At 41.5% G+C, this 25,704-nt stretch overlaps 1 protein-coding gene across 2 annotated transcripts in view; it reads right to left on the bottom strand.

Moving 5' to 3' along the window:
• RNF123 (ring finger protein 123) overlaps positions 1-25,704 on the bottom strand; it is a 1,441,353-nt gene that overhangs the window by 602,499 nt on the left and 813,150 nt on the right. For both annotated transcript variants that reach the window (XM_069206868.1, XM_069206867.1), the window contains exons 28-29: positions 4,121-4,195; positions 2,873-2,960 (exon numbers count right to left, since the gene is read on the bottom strand). In XM_069206868.1, the coding sequence (XP_069062969.1) occupies positions 2,873-2,960; positions 4,121-4,195 (163 nt within the window). The remainder of the gene's footprint in view (positions 1-2,872; positions 2,961-4,120; positions 4,196-25,704) is intronic.

Genomic DNA, 25,704 nt, shown 5'->3' with positions numbered 1-25,704 from the left:
TGACCTGTGCCTGCTTGCTAAGACAACTGAATCTCATTGAGCTGTTTCAGTCTGACTGAGACAACCTGGAGCTGAGAGCAGTGTTTTGTAACTGAAGAAAGTGGAAGCCTCCAGTGGCAAGTTGAGGGTACTATGCAGGAACTTTCATTGACTGTCCATGCAAGGTGGAGGAGATGTGTATGATGGAACTGTCACTTTAAGAGGCTATATCGTTACAGTGACTGATCCAATTGTTATCGTTTTAGCCTCATTCTAATCATAACTTACTTTTTGATTATATTAAATTGGTCTGGGAGCTTTACTGAGCCATTTCTTGATGCAAGTGTTGTGATGGTGTTGTTATTATTCCTTGACGCATATTCTCTGAAGTCGCCTTCTGCTTTGTTCTTTGCTTCTAAGGGGTAGAAGAGGCTGTTTTACAGAAACCGCTTTTACCTAACCAGAAGTTGTTTTGCACAGTAATGGGAGAATGTGCCCCTCTGGACATCATGGCCTCCCTCAGAACCCAATTCCCTACATCAGTGGCCTGCGAAAAGCAACAGAAGACATGTAGAACAAAGTTTTAAGTACAGTTTGTCCAAACTGTGCTTCTTGCCTGACATGAATTTCCACATACAATAAAGAATAGTGAATGTTTGGCGATATGACCAAGCAGCAGCATTACAAATCTGTTGAAAGGCTCAAGAGAGCCACTGTGGTTCCTTTTTTCCAATACAGAATGAGCCAAATGCATATGGTGTACTGTGCAGTAAATCTGAATGCACTTTAAAATCCAACCTACAAAGTCAGCCTTTGAAATTGGGTTGGTAAAGCTTGGCTGGTCGAATACATTAAATAGTTAATTTGTTTTTCTGATGGACTTGGTACAATGAAATTAGAACATAACGGCTCTTCTAACTTCGAAGGTTGCGCCAAACAAGGTATGTTAATCGATTTAAATAAAAAAACTAGAGATACATTTGGAAAAAAATAAGGGAGCTTTCTAAAGGCACTCTGATCTTTGTGCATATGTATACAAGGTTGTTCAACTGACAAAGCCCGCAGTTCACTCACTCTACGGAGTGAAGTTCTAGCTATAAGTAATGCCACCTTCCAGAATAGAAATTAAGGCAGTTCGAAAGAAGGGGCTTGAATGGAGCCTCCATTAAACTAGCAAGGTCAATTTTAAGGTCCCACGAAGAGATGGGTGGTAATCTAGGAGGGACTACCAGAAATTGTAAACACAGAGTGATGTTCTTGTTTTTGTAGGTAGGAGGCTAATGGTGCCAGGCGTATTAAAGAATGGGTGAGCCTAATTTTTTTTAGGTATATCAAATAGTGAATAATGCTTTGTGTAGTGACAGTTATGGGCTGTGCATTAAGGTTGTTACTGTAATGTAAAAATGCTTGCATTTAGCTGCATAACCTACTGGTGTAGGCATTATGGCCTCTTAAGATTTGCTTGCATTTATCAGGAAGCATTAAATACCCTAACGCTAAGACTTCTGATGTCAAATCCCAATACTGAGATCCCCAAGGTAAAGTGTAGTAAATGTCCTGGAAATTGTATGAGCAGACCTAAGTGCATTTGCAACTCCTCCTGAGTGTGGATGGGCAGCTCTAGAAGTACAGAGAACAATTGCTGGTGAGCTTGGGTTCGAGAGATGAAGGCCAATGTGATTCGTTGTCTGCTGCACTTTTTTTGATGTCATATGAAATCAGTGCAAGCTGGGGGGAAAGGTATGCAAATATCCCTGACCATCTGATCCACAGTATATTGCTCAATGATTATGTTCATTTGTAGTTTATTTTGTCCTTTTCAGGCTTTCTGTGCCTTGCAACTTCATTAGAAAACACCGTGTCTGACTAAAGGCCTCCCTATTTCGAGCTCTCACCAACGGAAAATCTAACCAACTGCCTGGCTGACAGTATGGCAGACAGTTAATTACAGGTAATGTTTCCCCCTCACCTCATGCAAATGCAGCAGCGTACACTCAATCCATGGCCACCTTCTCTAAGTGCATCCCTGGCAGGGATTTCTTTCCTAATTTGCATTATGTGAGTTGACGAAACACATCCTACAATATTCTCAATTATAGTTGCTCCAGCTTTGTTGAGTGAGTGATATAGACTTACAAAGGAAACTCCCTGGAATGCTTAAATATGCATCATAAATAGGCAGCCCCCCATGGTCAGAAAGGGTTTTCAATGGCAATTCTCAGTCTGCATTATTAGCATGCAGCCTGTTGTACTTGAACGCCGGCTCTGTTTCTGAGGTGATTAAAGCCAAACACTTATTCTGCTTTTGTTAAGGTGCCCTCCCCCATTCTTCTATGGCAATATGAATCCTCGGGCGCCCTGGCCCCAACTCTCCAGAACGGCATCCAGACTGTCATCAACAATATATCCATATTTTACTGTTGAACCCCTTTTCAATATGCTCATTAGTGCACATGCTTCAATACTTTTCTTTACTTATCTTTACTTATCTATGTACATATAACATCACTACATGTATTTGTAGCTGCTCGTCCATGTTTCAACATTAAATCACTATTCCTATCTAACTGTACGTTGATATGTATTTGTAAATGTAGTAAACATTGAACCTGCTTTAAGAAGTTATGAGCTAAAACAAACAGACTTGTCTATCTTTGTCAGATTCTCCAGGTAAACAGGTTCATGCGATTTTGTGGAACCTGGAAGATTCGAAATAGATTCTGGCTTTATCAAATCGGCCTCCCTTTTTTTTTCCAATTACCAGTTATGTTTTTCTCCTCAACTGAACAGACCCCTTTTATGTAACTGAAAAAGCGTGACGATCTGGTGAGAAAGAGATAAGCCTATGGTCCCAAAGGTGCAATATGAGAATGATGATCATGCAAAAACTTACTGATCCTGCGGGATCCTCTCAACGGCTCGGAGTGAGTGTGGGTAGCAGACATAGCTCGCCAGGGCCTGCATCAAGGAATCTTTAATGTCTACAGGCAGGAGGGGAAAAACGACATCGTCTGTAAAAATCCAAGTGGACCTCACTGGGTAAAAGCACATTAAAATGTCATCATCTACCAATAAATGCAATAATCCAAATAGGAACAAAAACATTGTTAAATGTGGTTATGAGAATTGTGCAGCCTCTTGGGTACACTCTTGAAACCATACCCAGTAAAATCACATTCCCAATAAAATCACATTCAACAGTGAAGCGGTCTAAAGAGTGTATTAGAAATGAAAAACAATGGAAATAAAAATCATCGCCTGCCTGCACATTCATACACGTGAGTCCACAAATGAAAATTAATAATATATGAAATCATACTTAAGAGCAATACAATATCAACAATAAAAGTATTGTAAGTAGGATCTAAGCCATTTCAGCGATTTCACTAGCAGCAGCTAAACAGATGTAGACTTTATTCAAACACACTAATTGCTGCAGTCTATCAATATGTAGAGTCTAAGTAATCAAAAGTGTCTAATTATGAACTGAGCTTTATTCTTTTCAGTCGATTATTCTTCATGGAAATATGCAAAGCAGCTGAAACGCATATAAGATTTTTCTGAATTCCCAAATGGGGCTCTAACTGGCACTGGCAATTTCCAGTTAATCCTCAAGTAACATACTAATGTCAGCACTTCCTAGTGCTCCATCACAAATTCCCATTAAGAGATGCATAAGCCTGCCTTACCAGGCACAGACATAAATTACCACATTCGAATGTTGGGTGCCGCACTGAAGAAGGTACGGGGTAGAGGGCCAATAATGACTGGTATTGACTTTCTTCAACGTTCCAATATTTGTCTTTCTGTTTCTCCCTGTGACCTTAGGACATACTATCCCACTGCATGTAATACCGTCTCGGGCTATGCCGGTCTTACAGGTGCTCTAGTTACAGGCACTTGCCCGCCTCTCACGTCTGTAATTATAGGCCTTTAATGGCCATAAAGCCCTCAGCAGCGAACTATAACGCTACATTAGAGCCTTGTTATCCCGCCTCCTGACAGAACACAACACACCAACCCGTCTGTCAAGAGCAGATGTGCAGTCCACTTGTGTAGTAATTTTCCTGCAATTACATGTAACTCCATTGTGCACCTATATACGCGGACAATGTCCCCACTCTAATGCTGATGATATTACCAGTGCCAACGATACGAGGGTCAGCAAAGTGTTTGGCAAGGATAGCGGCAAGTCGTGTCAAGGTCTCTTCATATCCTGCGAAGAGAAAACATACAAGAAATTGTATAAGACTTTTTAAAAAGTGAGATCACACAATGCAGTTGCCGTGTGTGCGCAAAATAAGACCCAGAAGGAAAGAAGGGCAACTACATTTGGCACAGACTATAAACGTCTTGAATCCTCTTAAAGATGTTAAAGATCACTGTAAACTCCAGTATCACACAGTTCTTATTCCCATTTATCGCCTTACACATTTCTTAATCCTTACATATAACTTTAACTCCGTAACTTTTCTTGACTTTCCTTCAAAATATTTCCATGTCTAACTCGGGCCTTCCATATGTATCTTTGAACACTGCATTTTATTTTACTTCTGAATAAATTGCAAACAAATGACATCTTTCATCCGATGTACATTTCTAATGTTGAACTTTCACTTGAAATGCCTTTTCAAAGCACCACTTTCTTGTGCCCCACGTGAACTGCCCTGCTTTGACATCAGCTTTTAAGCTTTAGCTATTTCAATCTGAAGTTAAGGAACATTAAAGCGCTTTACCTGAAACTGAACAAATACAAAGAATGGCATGGATAAGAAAACTTTACTTACCTGTAACAGACGTTCTTTTGTTCTTTTATTTTTTATCATGTTATCAAACGTAAAACCTAAAAGATATAAAAAAAGATCTATCTTCTCATCCTTTAAGGATCAAAGAACAATTTACTCTGAGCCCGCAATCGTTAAGAGTCGTTTGGCGCTTTGCAAACTATCGAGATATTATAAAGATGCCTGTTGCAGCTAGAGATGGTGCGACAGAAACCTCGTATGGAATTCAGGGCAAGGGCTGTCCTAGTTAACAGTTCTGGCCTTAAAAATGACGTTTTTTCCCCAAACGTGCTACAAAACAAAAAGAAAGAAAAACATGCTGCTAACAGTGGCAGCCATATGCTTGCAATCATAAAATAAATAATTAACCATACCATTTTAATAGCACTGTATCGTGTTTTAGTTTCCCAAAAGAGCTAAGGCTCTTGAGTAAGAACATACAATTCACTCTATTAACTTTTGTAATCTTCACCTGTTTCTTTCATGTAACCCCTTCATTATTCAATTTACTTAAGTCTTTTTGTCATGTTGCTCTTGAGACAAAGGAATAAGGAACCGAGAAGTGGAAAGGTGAGCAGACATGTGGAGGAGAAACTTTGCATACTTCCTTATTTCTGCTATGGCAAGTGCATTATTAGGAAACTGGTCAAGCATAGGCAGGAAGTGAGATTACAGACTAATAGCTACAGACAAGTAATTGAAAACTGGGATCTCTCGCTCCCACTTTCTGCCATTCCAATTTGATAGATTTGTCCACTAATATCTTCGCTTCCTCTAGTCCACAGCCTCTGCATACATTTACCCCACCCCTCCAACTGACATCATCAATCTTTTATTTAGTGTCTGACAGCAACTTTTCAAACAAATGGACGCACTGCTGAAAGTTCTTTCTCCCAAAAATCACCTGCAATCACTGACAACCAATGGGATTAAAGGGTCTGTAAATAATCAAAGCATCCACTGGAGAGATCGTGGGAAGAAGAAAGATCAAACTCATGCCGTATGAGCATTCCTTCAATCTGAACCGCAGTGTTGTTAGTCCACTAAAGCACAGTTGAAACATGCTACAAAAGACACCCTTCTTGCCTCAAATTCTCAAAATACACATCACTACACAGTACTGCTTAAAAAAGTGCTGCACAACAAATACTTTTGATTCTGCAGAAAAATAGAACTGCATAGGGTTTGAAAACAGGTTTGAACAAAAAAGCAGGAGATGACCACAATAGAACAACATTATGAAAGTATGTTTTTGCAATTTAGCAATAGGGGGCTAGATGTAATTGTACAAGGATTTGCAAAAAGGTGCAACAAAAAGTAAGAAATATCTATGGAGGCCCATACGTAAAAATTATCTGGGGTATATGGTTATATGTAGAGGCCCTCCACACTCTATGAAGGGCGGAGTGGGCATCCTCCATTTTTGGCTGCTGTGCAGTATTAAATAAGACTTATAGGCCTTAATACTCTTCTGCTGAGATTTGGTAAGCCAGGTCACAATACATGCCAGTGTAGACAAACAGATAGCAAAGCATAATGTACGCTGGCTAACAAAAACTTATTTAAGTATTCCAGGAGCTGAAATAGCAGCACAGAGGAGAGGTATCAATTTCCAGTCATGGCTTTAAAGGTTTAGCTGTTCAAGTCACAATGGTGTAAATACACTCTCAAAACATTATAGTTTTTGTTTATTATCATGTTTTCCACTATTCTGCCATTGTCATTAGGATGTTTAAGCAAAAATAAAATGTCAACAAAATTACACCATTATTAGTGTAGCTTGAAGATTACTTTTCAAATTCTAAACAATCAACAATATAACTCCTTTTATCATACCTATTTTAGCTTCACTGGCATGACTGCTTTAGAATGAAGCTTCAGGAAAATAATTATACTTTCCAAATGAAAGAGCCAGACCAGTTCTATTAGCAATCTAATACCCATTTCAGAATGAAGGTTCAGGACAAGCTGATGACAGTGAGTAATGCTTTCCACAAAATAATTTATGTTGCTAAACACTGCTAAAGAACAAACTATTTATGTGTGGTTGTGTTCTCTCTAACTGGCAGATCAGTTTCCATAGATTCCTTACTTTAAAGTTCTCCTCCAAACCGAGACTTGGGGCATTATTTATAGTTTGATACTAAGTCCGAACATTAAGGCTATCCTAGCCGACACGTTTCTTATGTAGTATCCCGTCCGTCAATCTTTATGCAAGGCTTTTAGACTGGAAATATTCTGTAACATTTCGAAGTACCAGCATTGGTATCTTAGGATGTGGTTGGTAGTGATGCAACTGTCCTCGACATCAGTTTCATCCGTTTTGACCAAACAGGAGCAAAGGACGTAACAAACAGGCCTACAGTAACAGATAAGTAAACATGATAACACACCCACTCAGAGGGAGGGCTGAGGGTAATTAAGAAATCAAGAAGTAATATGCATCAGACACAGCGACTCTTTTTCACCACTCTTTTAGCTATCTGAATAGGAGTGTTTAGACAGTCATATATGCGTATAGAAAGAAGTATTGCAAAACAGCTCTTCCGAATTGGGATTGATTGTGAGTTTTCATATTAAGACAATGTTTGGAGAAGGAATGACCAGGAGACCAAGAATCTGCTCTGTACAGTGACTGCACCTGGACACCCAGTAAAGGGCCAGAGGTAGCAGCTTCTCCTCCATGGTTTGAGTGAACTGATTACCAAACACACCTGGAAGGGATTTATTTATCAACTAATAGCAGTGAATAGTCCTCAAGAACCCCCATGAAGAAATCAAGTGCTATCTGAAGGTGTTGTAGGATCCCTTTAGCACCAAGACTGGACATTCTTATTTTAGCATTAGGCATAAAACCTTTGCCTTTTGCACTCCTACATTTTATTTATTTTTTTTTTTAGCAAAGCTTGCCTTTAGTTTGTTGTTTTTTTATTTTAATTAACTGCCAGTTTTGCAGAAGAGACAGCCAACGCTGCATATGTTATCAGCCATTGTACAACATGCACTCTTTGCCTTGTCCAAAGCTGCCATATACGGTACATGATATGCCAACTCGTACTGCCAGTCCAGGAGCCAGTTCCTATCCACTAGACACATCAGTACCTCAAGCCTGCTCTTCATGCTCTATATGGGTTATTGTATAAACAACACGTAGGCCTAAGGAGAGTAGAGGGCATCCCAGTAATGACCGTCCTGGGGCACACATTATACTACAGACAGCTCTGCTGATCCTGACTCTTCAGCTTCCCAAAAGGATTGCCACCCAGACAACAGGCAGACCCCTGCTATCCTATTCAGGTAAGGGGTTGGGCTTACTCCCTTAGATCAGAAGAGGCACAATGGTTACAACCACTATACTCTCAGATGTAGACATAGGGTTTAGGCAGGAAAATGTAGGCTTCAGACTTTCATACAGAATGGTGGTTTTGTCTTCTTTACCTTGACTGTCATGATGATTACTGTAGTAGGTTTTATTTTACTTATTTTCACAGCCCACGCTTTTTACAATAGAACACAATCACTCCAATAAATGCATTGAAATCCAGTTTGCATCTCGTGTCTTGTCTTGGCATGTGTAAGTCACTGAGTAACTGAGTGACAGGGGTATGATATATTTCCACAACTTCCCTGAGGAGTCAGAGTGTCAGGTTTAAGTTGGCAGACATCACCTCTTCCCTTCCAGGGTTGGGCAAGGCACTGCGGGCTATCCAGGAGTTAGGCTGACTGCTTCCTAGTCATGTGGCACTGACTTAGTCTTCCACACTCTGTGTGTTTAGGGCACCAGCACCACCATCTTATTATCAAAGGCTTCAACAAACGTAGCTCTCCGGAATTAAAAAAATAATGATTCCCATCAACTCTGAAAGTCTGAATCCTATGATTATAAAAGATTGAGCCTAATTAAATTAATGAACAAAGGACTGGCAAAGATCCAATCTGTGTAACCCCTCCTCCTCTACAGATGGGAAAGTATGAGAAAAGAAAGCCTGCAAGATAAACACTTGCAAAAGATAGAAAGCAGATGCTACTTTGGAAAGAAAAGTCAACTTTACTTGAAACAACAATTTGACACTTCTTACGAGTGGCTTGTTTTTCACCAAAGGGGCGGGTAATAGGAGACATTGTGTGGGTCGGTGACAGACATAATTCTGCAAAAAGACCTCCTTAGGCAGATAATCTATACCAGTAAAAAAAAAATAGATATTAAAAAGTAAAATACATCTGAGAATTTCTCAGAAGCTCTAGATCGCCGGATCTTTACAGCTGAAAAATAGTAAGTGGTATCTTCAGTGCAGTCGTCGCTTATAAAGGACTGCTTTATTACTTCCTGGCACATTGCAAAAACAGGACGTCACCTGGCACCGGTGACTTCATATGTTAGAGTATTATTTGAGATCCAGATTGATGCATGGGGAAGAAGTTCAAAATAAGGATTCTGCTGGATATAATATCCCTTTGAAGAATAAGTTGAGTACCTTCTTTAACAGCCTTCCTATTGGACATAACAAATTCTGCAGACGTACTGCTGTCTCCCTTCTTGGCAGATTATACAAAATAATTTTCAAATCAACCACTGAATCTCAGTACTCTCTCAAGAAGCTTGTTTCGATGCACCATATGTGCAAACCTTATACCATATATTTTATGAAGTAAATCTTTTCTCCACATACTCCTTGAAATTCATGGTGACACATTTTTGTTTAGATTCAGTACACTACCTAGGACTCTTTGCAGCCACTGTGTAAAAGCTGAAAATGAGATAGGTGTAAGGATTTTAATTGCCCTAAAAACACCTACAATTTTCACTCTTAACCCCGTCTGTATTAGTCAATAACAATGGGACAGTGGGGTATCTCAAAGCATTTTTATCTCTCCCTCACTGTTCCACAATATCTAAAAGTGCTCTTTGGAATATGGTTGAGCCCTTCCTGTTTTAAAGGGCCAGGATGAGACCAGATGATAAAGCATGACACTATAAGAGTGTGTGAGGGTCTAACAAACAATCAATCAATTGATCCTGTAATTTGTCTGAACGTATTCCTGACCATAACAGGACAAACTCCGAACGTAAGAAAATTGAGTGTGTTAAGTTGTAAATTAAAAGGAGATTATGTTCTGCCCCTTTTACAAAACTAGAGGGGATTCTATCTTCCCTTCTTCCCGGATCACAGAAAACAGGAGGGTCACATTAGATACATGTTTATGGAAGCCCACATGGCTGCCTGACAGATGTTCAGGACAGGCACTCTTTGTGCTAACACAGTGGGAGGAGACATTTTAGCCCTGGAGGAAGAGGGCAGGGGATCTTTTTTGTCAATGTATTGCAAATCGTTATGCAGAGAACAATCCACTAATGGAAGATGGTCTGTTTTGCACTGCATGACCCTTCTTTGCTCTGAAAAACCCTACAAAGAGATGATTGTCCACTCCGTGTCCCTTGATACTATTGATTAAAAAAACTGCTCTTTTAGGATGCAAGAAATAGAGTCTCAAAGAATCCTTGAAGAGTGATGGATTGGCCAACAGGAAAGGGAGTCACAACCTTCAACAGAAATGGCACTCTTGTCCCCAAATTCAGTTTGCCTGGGAAAACCATGGTTGAATGAGAAAGACTATTTCCAATTATGTTGGCGACGAGGATGGGATAACAAAGATGTTATGTTCCGCAAGTTAGCGTCACCTGAATAATGATGGAACCAGGTAAGATTTTGTTATATTATGCTGTTTAATCACGAAACTCCTCAGACACCGTCTCTCCAACTCCAGCTCTCCAACAGTCTTTCACCAACATTCTAAGGCAAGCTCCAGGGCATTCCAATGCCCAACATTCTTAGGAGCTGTTGGACTATACCACTAATACAAAATTAATACTAATATGTGAGTTTGCAAATTATACACTGATTTTGTTATTTAACCATTTTGACACTAAACTAATAATTATGATACAGGTTAATATGAACTATGAGAACATACATAAATTATATGGTTACAACATATCTCCCTTCCTTACTGTTCAAAAACAAAGTCCTTCTGCCATGTCGGGCGCTTAGTGGTCCTGGCGTGTCTGTTCTGAGAATAACGCTCCGGCACGTCTTCCATTTCCTCGTCAGAATCCTGTCTGGGCATACCAGTTGGTTCCTTGCTGCATGAAATTCTGTCCATACTCCACACCCTGCCATCATCTAGCGTTACAACATTCTTTTGCACCTTAATGATTTTTTTGGGTTGAGAAAACCTGCTACCATTTCTTTTTTTGTGTTCGGGAAGCTTAATTTTAACCCATTGTCCCACCCTCCATGGTCTCCTCTGGATGCCAAAACGATCATCGTACCACTTCCTGTATTTCTCTTGGTGTTGCCTGATTTTAGTTGCAGCCTCCTCTCGCTGCTCATCGAATGGTTCCAATCCCTTCAGCCAATTAGGACTAAGTTTGGTACCCGGGTGCCTTCCTTTGAGTGAAAAGAATGGTGAAATCCCCGTAACTAAATTTGGCGTGGTGTGATACGACCACAACATTTGCTTAAGAGCTTCTTCACCCGGTACATGTCGTATTGACGCCAATTGCAAACACTCCTTAATCATCCGGTTGGCTCTCTCAACTAGACCATTCGCACGGGGGTTGTACAATGCTGTTCTAAAATGGTGTACACTGCATTTCATCAAAAACTCTCTCATGGCTTCTGAGGTGAATTGCACACCGTTGTCGGTCACTAGGGTGCTGGGTATTCCTTCCCTCAAGAAAGCCTCCGACAGGAAATCAATTGCATTTGGGTAGCCACCTGATTCACTATCTTGAACATCATCCAGTGCGAGTGGTAGTCCACTAGCACAAAAAATTAATCTGCCTGAATCTGCCTTCTTTTATCACCCCGTATGGAGCATTCAGATTTTGCAGAATGCCTTTTGGCTTAGCCTCGCCGGCGGCTGTTTTCCAGCGCCTCATGCAAAGCATATTGCAGGGCATAAACCGGGTAATGTGCTTCCAGGATGATATTCTCGTTTATGGTGTTACGGTGAGCGAAAATGATGCTACCTTACGGAAGGTGTTTACGGCGCTGGAACGTGCTGGAATGACTATTTGTAGAGATAAATGCCAAATTGGAGTGGAATCATTTGATTATTTAGGCCATAAAATCACAAAGGATGGGGTAGAACCTAAACTCGATTTAGTGGTAGCTGTGAAAGAGGCACCTGCACCTACCAACAAGCAGGAACTCAAATCCTTCCTAGGTTTAACTGAGTACATGGCCAAGTTCGTGCATAATTTTGCCGAGCTCACAGCTCCTATGAGAGCATTGTTGAAAAAAAATGTTCCATTTGATTGGAATACGGAATGTCAGGAGGAATTTAGCAAGGTGAAGGAGGACATTGTGAACTCTCCGAATCTAGGAAAATTTGATTTCAAAAGGAAAACATGGGTCACTACTGATGCCAGTGGGAAGGGTCTTGGAGCCACCCTTTCCCAAGTTGTAGAGGGACAGGAAAGAATTATAGCATTTGCGTCAAGGTCACTGACAGCTGCAGAGATGAATTATTCCACCATAGAGAGAGAAACGCTCGCATGTTTTTGGGCTATCAATCATTTTAGTTTCTTCTTATGGGGACAAAGATGTTATGTTCCGCAAGTTAGCGTCACCTGAATAATGATGGAACCAGGTAAGATTTTGTTATATTATGCTGTTTAATCACGAAACTCCTCAGACACCGTCTCTCCAACTCCAGCTCTCCAACAGTCCTTCACCAACATTCTAAGGCAAGCTCCAGGGCATTCCAATGCCCAACATTCTTAGGAGCTGTTGGACTATACCACTAATACAAAATTAATACTAATATGTGAGTTTGCAAATTATACACTGATTTTGTTATTTAACCATTTTGACATTAAACTAATAACTATGATACAGGTTAATATGAACTATGAGAACATACATAAATTATATGGTTACAACATATCTCCCTTCCTTACTGTTCAAAAACAAAGTCCTTCTGCCATGTCGGGCGCTTAGTGGTCCTGGCGTGTCTGTTCTGAGAATAACGCTCCGGCACTTCTTCCATTTCCTCGTCAGAATCCTGTCTGGGCATACCAGTTGGTTCCTTGCTGCATGAAATTCTGTCCATACTCGACACCCTGCCATCATCTAGCGTTACAACATTCTTTTGCACCTTAATGATTTTTTTGGGTTGAGAAAACATGCTACCATTTCTTTTTTTGTGTTCGGGAAGCTTAATTTTAACCCATTGTCACACCCTCCATGGTCTCCTCTGGACGCCAAAACGATCATCGTACCACTTCCTGTATTTCTCTTGGTGTTGCCTGATTTTAGTTGCAGCCTCCTCTCGCTGCTCATCGAATGGTTCCCCTCCCTTCAGCCAATTAGGACTAAGTTTGGTACCCGGGTGCCTTTCTTTGAGTGAAAAGAATGGTGAAATCCCCGTAACCAAATTTGGAGTGGTGTGATACGACCACAACATTTGCTTAAGAGCTACTTCACACGGTACATGTCGTACTGACGCCAATTGCAAACACTCCTTAATCATCCTGTTGGCTCTCTCAACTAGACCATTCGCACGGGGTTGTACAATGCTGTTCTAAAATGGTGTACACCGCATTTCATCAAAAACTCTCTCATGGCTTCTGAGGTGAACTGCACACCGTTGTCGGTTACTAGGGTGCTGGGTATTCCTTCCCTCAAGAAAGCCTCCGACAGGAAATCAATTGCATCTTGGGTAGCCACCTGATTCACTATCTTGAACATCATCCAGTGCGAGTGGTAGTCCACTAGCACAAAAATGAATCTGCCTTTGACACCAATTTGTGTTATGGGTCCTAAAATGTCCAATCCCAACTTGTCCCATGGTTTAAGTGGAACAGAAATAGGGGACAATGGAGCCCTCCTTGTAACATTAGTCTTATCGCTCTGGGCACAACTGATACAATCCTTACTGCGTCCTCCACTAACCTATCCATGGTGGGATGCTCGAAGTCTACTCTTGGTAAGATTCCTCCCTATATGCCCTTCGTGAGCTAGACTCACCAATTTGTTCCACAACTCACACGGAGGTACAACTCTCTCGCCTCTCATTACCATGTCCTCAGATATGTGGAGTTCTGACCTCACTTCCCAATATCCTTTGAGCTCTTCTTCGAGGTATCTGGCTCTCTCTGGCCAACTTTTGACTATTTTTTCCCGGAGCAATTTTAATACAGAATCAGTTGAGTTTTTTTCTATCCATTCATCCCTGGTAAGGCCAGCCAATTCTATGTGTAGTACAGGTTCAAGAGTGTCACTCCCTTCCTCTATTCCCACCCCTCTCGGGGATCTAGATAGGAAGTCAGCCACAACGTTATTTTTGCCAGGAACATACTCCACCCCAAAATGATATCCTTCCAATCCTAAAATCCACTTGGCAATGCGTGGGGTGGAATGTACTCTTCCCTGGGTGGTGAATATACTGGTGAGGGGTTTGTGGTCGGTTCCAATAGTGAAGGGTAGACCCCATAAGAAGAAGAAACTAAAATGACTGATAGCCCAAAAACATGCGAGCGTTTCTCTCTCTATGGTGGAATAATTAATCTCTGCAGCTGTCAGTGACCTTGACGCAAATGCTATAATTCTTTCCTGTCCCTCTACAACTTGGGAAAGGGTGGCTCCAAGACCCTTCCCACTGGCATCAGTAGTGACCCATGTTTTCCTTTTGAAATCAAATTTTCCTAGATTCGGAGAATTCACAATGGCCTCCTTCACCTTGCTAAAAGCCTCCTGACATTCCGTATTCCAATCAAATGGGACATTTTTTTACAACAATGCTCTCATAGGAGCTGTGAGCTTGGCAAAATTATGCACGAACTTGGCCATGTACTCAGCTAAACCTAGGAAGGATTTGAGTTCCTGCTTGTTGGTAGGTGCAGGTGCCTCTTTCACAGCTACCACTAAATCGAGTTTAGGTTCTACCCCATCCTTTGTATTTTATGGCCTAAATAATCAACTGATTCCACTCCAATTTGGCATTCATCTCTACAAATAGTCATTCCAGCATGTTCCAGCGCCGTAAACACCTTCAGTAAGGTAGCATCATGCTCGCTCACCGTAACACCATAAACGAGAATATCATCCTGGAAGCACATTACCCGGTTTATGCCCTGCAATATGCTTTGCATGATGCGCTGGAAATCAGCCGCTGCCAAGGCTAAGCCAAAAGGCATTCTGCAAAATCTGAATGCTCCATACGGGGTGATAAAAGAAGTGAGGGAACGAGAGGAAGGATGAAGTTCTACCTGGTGATATGCCGAGGACAGGTCTATCACGCTAAAGTATTTGGCGGGGCCCATGGTGCTCAACATCTCACTGATCCTGGGTAGGGGAAACCTATCCACCCATATGTTGGCGTTAAGGTCCCTAAGGTCAACACATAACCAGATTCCTCTTCCTCCCGATTTACTAGTGACTACAATGGGGGCCAACCATATTGAACTTTCAATGGGTTCTATGACCCCTGACTCAACCAGCTTGTTCAATTCTTGTTTTAAAGACTCCTGCATCAGGTAGGGGATCGGTCTGGCCTTATGGACTTTAGGAATAGCATTCTCCTTCATCTTTATCTTATGTTGGTAATCCCTCAGCAACCCCAATCCATCTCCAAACAAATCTGGAAATTCCTCACAGACACTCATGCCACATTTAGATTCACACACTTGTAGTACCGGTTCATCCTTGTTAGGGTCAAGCTTGATTCCTAATCCCCTTTGGTGTCTCCACCCTAAAAGATTGCAACCCCTGTTTGTGAAGTACACTTTCCCTTTAGTATGACGACCTTTAAAGGTTATCCGGAGACATAACATGCCCCTCAGGGGTATAGGGTCATTATTGTAACCCCCAGGAGAGATGTCTGCAGGTTGTAGTTTATACCCCTTATTCTTAAAATTATTTTCAAATATATTGTAATCCATAAACGTAAATGGAGAACATGAGTCTGCAAATACCCTTACACATATACCATCCAGTTCGATAAGACACGTGGGGTATAAAGTACCTCCTTTTTCGTTCTCATTCAAGTTTTTCAGTTGCAGCTCAAACTTGTTCTTTAAATATTGGGTCTCTTCAATAATATGTACATTCTTTTTCTCATTACGCTCACCCCTCTCATTCTTCCCACACCCTCGCATAGTGTCCCCTCGCACCACACTTCCGAAATACGCAGTTGCGGGCCGGACACATAGGATTGTTGGCCAGATGTCTGCTGTTACCACACCAAAAACACTTACTTTTAATCCCATCCATGTTACTCAAAGTGTTTATCTTGAGGTAAATTTCATGAATTTTGAAATCTTCTTCTAGATTAAGTGCACTAATCTATTGTTTGGGATGAGCTTTAACCTCTTTAACCTGTTTGACATCTTCTTCCCCCGGGGAATGTTTAATTAGTTTCATGCACTCCACCGTATGTTCTATCCCCTTGGCTATATCCACAGCCTCCTTCAAGGTTGGATTGTGAACTAACAATTTTTCCAGAATTTTTAAATTATTGGTACATCTTACTAACTGGTCACGTATTAAGGAATCCTCAAGGTTACCAAACTCACAGGTGTTGGCCAGTCCCCTCAAACACACAATATAACTGGATATTTTTTCATCCTTACCTTGTGTTCTACTTAAAAATGTATGTCTCTCAAGCTCTACATTGACTTTGTGGCCAAAATGATTTTCTAACTTCCTAACCGTTCTCTCAATCATTCAAGCCATCCCCCTCACCATCCTCTTCATCATCAGAGTCTGTTAAATTTTCATACACTTTTCGTCCATGTACTCCCAGGTTGTGTAAAAGAATATGCTGTTTCCTCAATGCCGAGAATTTTTCCCCTCCAATTGCTATCAAGTAAGATTCAAATAATTTTTCCCACTCTTTCCAGGGTAGAACAGGTTCACCAATTTCATTAAAAAATGGTGGGGGCTGTGACATGCCAGCAGCCGCCATTGTGTAAGTTGTCACAGGTACCAAGGGGAATTTGAAAATTGAGAGAAACCGAACACCGATACTCCGACACTGTCCAACGTGGTTGTTTTAGTTTTTTAGTTTTTTTTTCTTTTCCTTTAAGATTCTTGTCTTTCAGTATTTAAGTGCTGATAATCAATCTTGGCCCCACTACAGTAAAAGACTCAGCAGGGAATACTATGGAACAAAAAGGAAAGTAAGCCATCAGATGCAGATTCTATCTCGCTTGCAGAAGCGGTAAATACCTGTGGTCACTCAAAACCCCTTCTTGCGCGGCTACACGCGAGCTTCAATTTCAGGGGAAATGCGTGCCAGCTTTCATACAACGCTTGATCAGCCGTGTGGAAGCTGTTCCTGCGAAGCGCCGTGCCCTGCAATTCCCAGACACACAGCTCCTCGTTACCTCTGGTACTGATCTAGGAGCGACACTCCCACCTTCTTCTTGGTAACACCTCGCCGGATAGCGTGGTGCCGGGAATGCAGGGCTCCACCTCTACACGTCAATGCTGATTTAATCAAGGAGCGACGCCGGACTCCGCTTCCGCAGCGTCAATGCTGCTTCAATTGAGGAGCGACGCCCCTCTGCCTGGGTCGCACCTCCTTCTCGCAACGCTGCGCCGATAGTGTGACGTTGTAACTTTGAGCCAGGTCTGCCTGTCAGGCAATACTTCCTTCCCGACTGTGTCCCAGGGAAGAGTATTGCCGCAACTTCCTCAGGCAATCCTCACCGGGCAATGAAGCGCTCAAATTCAGTAACTTGAGAGAAACGAAACACTTAAAGTTCAGGACTTCCGGACGCTCATGCAAGTGCTTCAATTCTGGGCGCTCACAGCCTCGCAACGATGGGCTCTTCCTCTGAATACCACAGAGGGTTGAGCACGGCACGGCTACTGCACCACCAGTCTCCAAACATCACCGTTAGGCTCAGAAGAACGAAGCGCCCAACACCACACTGGAGCTCTTGGATATCCAACGGAAACGATGAAGGCAATCAGGGGTGAGGTTCCATCTGCCTGGTTCCATCATTATTCAGGTGACGCTAACTTGAGGAACATAACAGATACCTATCTAGACTGTAGGTTGTTCAAGCTTGAATCTTAAAAGGATTTCCCTCGTTGGTGTTCCCGTCTCTGATACCTACTGTTTAACAATGGCACAGCCAGTAAACAGAGAAAACTGTAGACAACCAGTCCCACAGTTTCTTCTAGCTAATGGCTTAATAAATGAGGATGGAGATGTTGCGTTTGTCGTAGAAGCTTACAACACATTCAGAACAGAATTTGTTTTGGGGGGGGGGGTCACCTTTCCTTAAGTAAATGCAGACTCAAATACATTTAACACATACAGAATTACAATCACACCACAACAATACAGAGCAAACCAATACTTAGAAATACCTCTAACTCATCAAGTACACCATAATTGGTTCAATGGCGCCCTCCCTCATGTAGTACAACCAGTTAGATTAAGTCCCTTAAGTAATGTTGGACTAATATGGCAAACATTTGCCACGTATACACCACATCCCAATGTGCAGGCTATGCAAACTGGTGACATATGCACATTATATAATCAGCATGTAGCAATATATAGACGATTAATACAATTTGGGATGCAGACCTTAAAACACCGCCCCTGGGACGACTGCCCCGGCTATTCACCAACTGGCCGTTACAGTAATAAATCCACAAACAGTCCACTCTATTATGGGTAAGGTTCCCACTAAGCGGGAGCAAATTCCGTTCTGGGTTGCGAAAAAAAACAAACCAGCAGGAAGCAGTGTTCCTTCATATAGGACCCCTAGATAAACAGAATTCTCACAATGTACTTGCCATTCGGAATGGTTTCCTCAATAGAGGATTATGCCACTTGGGGCTCAGTCTTTCTGCAATATATACCACTGCACATGTTACCCCGACACTTGTGAATTTACCGGAAGTAGTAAAACGTATTCAAAATGAACACAGGGCAGACCCGACCATTGACTTTGAAATGAAACTAATGTGCAACTTTGACATAGCGTCCTCAATAATATTAAGTAGCATTAAAGGGGAAGCAGCAGCCTTGGTGATTCACCAATGGCTCCGAGAGATTCCTCAACAGGAACAGGAGCGTGAGGTGCCAAAGATCATCTCCGAGACCTATACTTGCATAGGTTGGGATAGTCTGGGGGCCAGACTAACAAAACCACAAATTCAAAGTATCACTGCTAAGGAAGGTACTAAACAAGCACAAGAGGGCTCTAAAAAATGCTGGGCTACATTTTTTTTTTTTTTAAACAGATTAAAGGCAGAAGAAGTCAAAGAGGACAATCTCCACAACTGGAGACCTCAGAAAGAAGATATAATTTAAGAAATAGAGAAACTATAAAAACTCCTTACAGATACCAATATTCTGACACACAGCCATCTCGTTCCTTCCAGGACACACTGGATAAACGGACTGAGAGAGTGGGACGGTCAGAACACAGAAGCGACTGCGTGAAGCCAAAAAAGGACTCAAAGAAACCTATGTTAAAAAGGAGGAAAAAGCTCCTCAACAAAAGTTCCAATTTAAAAAGAAGAAGGTGGCTGCAGTCTCAGTCAAAGATGCCACTCATATTGAGAATTTTAATCAAGAACAAGACGTGGGCAGTGACCCTTCTAGACAGCGGGGGAGAGGTCACAATATTTTACCAGAATCTTATAGATCTTCTGCATGTGACCGCAACTAACAACTTTCTTGTAATCAAGACAGCGTACAGGCATGTCTCCCCACCCAAAGAACGCACCATTAAAGTTATTTTTTGGAGAAAACTAACACTAAATTATGACATATTATTGGCAGAAAAAGATTGGACACATGAAGTTGTCTGCAAGCTCCCAGAAGGGGAAGCTATCATTTTGCCTTCTTTCTCAGTCCTAGTTCCAGATGTTGTAAAGGAAGCCAATATTGTCCAGTGAGCAAAATACTCTAACCGCACTTCCCCCTTGTCCCAAGTATTACATTATGTTGTGCTCCCAAACCAGGCATCCACTGCTCCCAGAGTGCAACCAATAATGGTCCAATATTTGTGAATTGCAATTGGAGGGGCATCAACAAAGTTCATTTAGGAATTAATCATCCAAATATGTTGCTTCAATGGGATCCTTTATTCTCTTCAATATAAAAGACAACAACCAAAGTGTTTCGTTCACCACCAGTGAAATTACTCAGGGAATCAGTATTTCTATTTGCGGAGAAGGTTGAAGTTTCCCATTACACCGCCTGCAAATTGTTAACCGCATATATTCCACTGCATTATTCCTTTGGTCAAAGTATATTAATTCCACTTTGAATCAAATAACAGCCCTAATAAGCCACTCTGCAACACTGCCTCAGTTTCCAAACACTTAGACAAAAAAAAAGATGCACTGAAGCCTATGCTGCTGATTGGGCTTTGGTGCAGGCTCCCGCGCTGTACTGTAACCATATAGGGTGGGATAAAGATTCCCCCACCATGTAATATCTTTAAGGTCCACACCACAGCCTTAATATCAATGTCCGTTAAACATGAAGCAAAAGATCCAGTGAGAGCAATTCTCACACAACTTAACTACCAGGGGGTAGCAGAACCATGTGTCTCTGCAATGAATAACTAGTTATTCACCACTGCTAAATCTGACCATTCATATTGAATAGTCTAAGATTACAGACATTTGAACAATCAAACATGCACATATGCAATACAAAAAGCACACCGTACAGCACTAATAAACAACACAGTGCGCAACTAAGGTTATTTCCATTTTTTTTTCTGCCAAAATAGAGCGCCTGAAAGTAGGGATCTAAGTGCTTTTAGAGCACTTGGCTTGCAGTGGCGCTTTTGCCATTTGCCTCAAGGCTATAAGAAACATCGAGGATTGTTTTCAGCCTGAGTAACATCACTTTTACATGATATTAACCCCAAGGTGTTGTCCTATATGGATGGCATCTATCTCACAGATGACAACCTCAATATACATTTAGCCGGTGGGATCATATCGTGCTAGGATTCGCCACTCAGGACAAATTACATTTTTTTTTAAAACAAAAATTGCCTTTACAGTGTTCTATTTTTGGGATATGAGTTGTCAGATGAAGCAGAGTCTGGCCCCAAGCTTTTCTAGAGAACTGCCCTCAATTGCAAACTCCAAATACCCTTAAGAAACTAAAGTCGTTGCTGGGTTTCTCTAACTTTAGCAGAACATACATATATGATTATGCACAACGCATAAAACCCCTTTATGATTTAATTCATCCAGACTTTTCAAGCAGCAGAACAGACTTGCATTCTTACAGAATTATGACAGGACACACAAAACAACAAAATAAACTTGCAAATCAGAATAATTGCTGGTGCAATTGGGCTCATCTAAGTCACATTTAATGACGGTGACACAATACCCATAGCATACCAATCTAATTTGTATTCTAATGCAGAACAGCGTTTTGCACGAACAGAGAAAACTCTGACTGCTGTACAGATGGCTGTCATCAAGCAGAGGCCAGTTGCCCAAGGGAAATGCATTATTGTTGTTACCCAGGTACCAGCCAGCCCTGTGGTTGTCAGCAAAGCTAGCATTTCAAATGCTGAAGCATTACATCCACAATGGATTCAATGGGCAACCTCTCAGACTGCCACTGATGTTGATTATATATTTGACCCGAAACTTCAGACCCAAACATTCCTCCAATATGAACAAGAATACCCTGCACCTACTAACATGCCACCCTCACAATACCTATACGCAGACCCCAGGGGACTGTACTGCACAACTGGCACTGGAACATGAGGATGCCGAACCTCCAACACTGACTGTGTGTGATTCATACTACTGTGTCCAGTCCTATAATGATCACCTACACACCTGGTGTCTGAACGGGTTCAGAGGTTCCAAAGGGAACATCATAAAGCATAAAACCTTGTGGTAGTGCATACATTGGGAGATCAACCAAGCTGCAGGAAACACTTTGGCTGATTAAGTTGACAAATCTGCAGTAGCTACGGCTTCTGTTGCTACAATTACTCGTTCTCATATGGATAATGAGACACTTGCTGCTGTAAAAGCCTTTTAGCTTTACTAAAAGCATACCATGCAAAATATTCCTATCATCTTAGTGCCAAAAACATTGCATTCGCAACCATTCCAGGGGTAAGAGATTGAGTGATCCCAACAAAAAAAATGGGGATTTGATCTCATTTAAGCAGCGCATGAATGTGTTGCATCTGCCCATGTTGGTGTGATGGCCACAATTTCTCTATTGTAAAAACGCTTTTGGGGGGCAGGTCTATACAAACAGACCAAGAAGAATGTCCTTTGTTGTGGCATTTGCCAATAAATAAAAGGTCAAACGCCCACAGCAGACATCCCTCTTGATTTCAAACAGACCATTACAATGTGTGTATCTGGATCACTGTGGTCCTTTACAATCTGATGGTGCATACAAATATATCTTAGTCGCAGTTCACTCATAACCTGGATTCCTGTGGGTAAGGCCACAACGTATTGCTGACGCTCAAACTGTTATTTAAGATTTGCAAGACTTTATCCGGACATACGCGGTTGCAGCATTCCAGTCAGACCAAGGCCCTGCTTTTGCCTCGGGGGCATTCAGGGACACCATGGGGATGATGGAGGTTCAGCTCCATTATTCCTCTCCATGTAATTCTGAGGGTAATAGCATTGTAGAGTGGAGGAACCAAGACTTAAAGCAATCCTTAAAAGCAAAGGTATTAGGTTTAGACCGAACTTGACTTCATCACCTATATGGGGTCCAGAGTGCACTAAATAATCAGCCCAGAAAATCTTTTGGAAGACACTCCTTAAGAGGCCCTATTTGGGATACCTATGTATGTCCCAGATCTTGATGGCCCTGGTGCAATGGCGGAAGAATCGCCGTTTGACATAAATGAACGTGTCGCTATTTTACAGAGCTACAGCAATTTTGTGATGAGAATTCATCCACCTATGCTGCCACCTTGGGAATGAGGGATTTGCCAACCACATCAACAGGCTGGATTCTTAAAGTTGGGGATCTAGTTTGAGAAAAGATTGCTGTGAAAAAGGAGTGTGGCTCATCTTACATAGCACCGGTTCCAGTCCTGGGAATTTGCGGTACCAGAACTATCATTCTATCACTGTTGCCTGGCTCCAAAGAGAACCGATTTGTTTCAACTGACAATATCAACTTGCAACATGTGGCCGATCCTGTACAGTAGACCGCGAGGACCATTGGGTAGTGCCCTTTCCCCTCTAACTGCCCACAGGATGTACCTCTACAAGCAGTAAATAACACTTCTGCAAACACCAATATTACAATTTCCTCCTCGAGCATGAGGAGGGTGGAAAATGAACTTTGTTTTTTAGTTTATATTACTACTTCCTTGACAAATGTCCAAGATGTAGAACTTTACTACTCTAATTCAACACAGACGGATGACATTGTCTATTATGAACCACCACCACCAACTGGTCGATCCACCAGCTCTGCACCGGCTCCTGTGTTTGTACAGACTGTTTCTGGTTATTTCATCAACATCAACAATTTTTCCTCAAACTCATCTGCTTCTGCAACTGAAACTGTATCAAAGACATGAAAGCTGTTCATGTGACTTGAAAACAATTATTTGATTCATCCATGGTATTCCCAGTGGATACTGTTGACACTGCTTGCCTTTATGATTTGGAGTGGTTTTGTCATTGTTTTCTTTCTTTAAATAAATGTTCACTATCTTCCTGAATGCTCTGCTGTGGAATAGGTGTATGAAGTTTTCACACTCCTACTTCTCTATCCATGAGGTTCAAAGAGACTTGTCCTTTGTGAACACTTCAGCAGTTCCGATTCTAGGTGGGACTGTTTGAGGTAAAGTACCTTTCAACATATATGGTCCTACTGAGGCCATCCAAATTCCTTATGTGTTTAAAATTTCTATGAGTAATATTATTACACCTGGTATTTTTTCTGATGAGTGGGATGTTAAAACAGTTGATTCTATGCTTTCTGAGCTTGAATATCACACTGTCTTTGAAAGTGAAGATGTGTATATGAACACAGCAAATTATGGGCAAATGTTTGTTATCATCACTATGGACTTTATACTCTGCACAGAGCTAGTACTCCAAGATCAGTCTTTAATTACACACAATGGGAACATTGCCCGACTCCACCAGTTGGGAGTTCTAAAACATACACAAACTTTACTGGGCATGATGTTAGAAATGCTGAATCATTATTTTAAATTGCCACCTTCTAAATTGAGAAAAATATTACCAACCAACACAAAGTTTATATATTCGGATTCCTTTGTTTCCTGCCTTGCTGTTGAAGGATATGAGCATTGGAAAAACACAGTTGATTTGAAGAGTGCATGGGGAACAAATGATGGGCAAACACAGGACAGGGAGGCTTTGTTTAGAGCATGACTTATTCCCTTACAGCTGATATTTTTAAATCACACGGTTCAGGAGACAATGTGCTTTGGGTTAGCAAAGAACTGAACACGCCTATTATCCCTACACCTGCAAAATTTCACTATTGGCAGACATTTTTGAATGTCATACAAGAACAGCTAACTGTTTGGGTTCAGAATGGTACCTTTAATTCTTCATATTCACGTCCTAGCGAGTAGTTATTGTGGGCAATGGGCACATATGGTTGCCAGGCACGTTTTGTTAATTCCACATGGGGTTTCAGAGCAAGCCGTCTGGACCCTCGCTGTGTCAACGCTCAAAATTCTTGTATCATTACAACATAAAGTGTTGGTAAACTGTGTCAAAATTGGTTATGTTCCCCCTCTTTAGCAGCTGTCAAAGAACACCTTAGTCTCCTTTAAGAGGAAGTCAACTTGCGAGATTTCTTGTTGGGTCCTAGCAAGCCACACTCCAAACTTTTTTTTATGCCATATATAATGAGATCTGTAAGCTATCCCAGATGGAAGCTGCTGCACGTTTAAGGCAGATTGATAAAGAAAACATGGAAAAAAGGCTTTAGTTGTTGTCGATAATGATATGAACACATTGTCCAACAGAATTTACACCTTAAACATTGCGTCTTCTGCGATAGACATTATTCACAATGATCATAGGCAAAGTCAACTGCGATCAATCATGCAGTTAGGTTGGACATTACAAGTTCTTAAAAGTAGCCTCATGCCTTAGCAACATGTTAACTCTACTGAGTTATGTGCAGCATAAAATTTGACCAGACAATAACAGATAATGGGTAAAAAAAAGAAGCTGGTTACATCATGCTTAACATCGAGAAACTGGAGAAATTGCCTTTTACCCTGGCATAAATTCCCTCGGCATTATGGTTAATACATGAAGTGACAAATATGTCCATTTCCACCTCTTGGTTCATGACATGTTTAAAACATTTCGCAGTAGGTAAATATGAGCAGTTAGGAGACAGTTATATCCACGACATGAGAGAGCTGCATTTAGATTGCAAGTGTATGAATGGCGGAAACAGAGGTCTTAGTTAGCCGAAGTGAATGTGAGACTACTGTTAGTCATTCAATGATTTGTAAGTAGGTGCCCTTGCACGGCCTCTGCAATGCAGCCGTCTCAAATTTGGCATAGTATATGAAGGGTACTCCCATCTGATAATGCTCCTGGCCCACCGTGAACAACAGGTATCTGTGGGCAGGTAAGATTGAGAATATGGAAAAAGGCGTCCTCCAAGTCCAGCGCTACCATCCTGGCTCCACTGTCAATGGTAGTGACAGGTGTGGTGGGTAAAAATTAAGGAAAGGAGATAGCCTCTGTGAACAATTTGTAGGACCCACCTGATGGCTTGCAACCCCTGGAGGATGTATTCCTCTGCAATAGCATGCGTAAGAGACTTCTGAGGGTCTTTCAGAACAGCAGGTAAAATATAAACTATTATATTGTGAGGTAGAATGGAATAATGACCAAAGAGAAATCTGACATTGACCTAGCTGACAGCA

The sequence above is a fragment of the Pleurodeles waltl genome, chromosome 9, assembly GCF_031143425.1.
Source record: "Pleurodeles waltl isolate 20211129_DDA chromosome 9, aPleWal1.hap1.20221129, whole genome shotgun sequence".
Taxonomy (NCBI): Eukaryota; Metazoa; Chordata; class Amphibia; order Caudata; family Salamandridae; genus Pleurodeles; species Pleurodeles waltl.
This window is presented reverse-complemented; position numbering and strand designations above follow the sequence as displayed.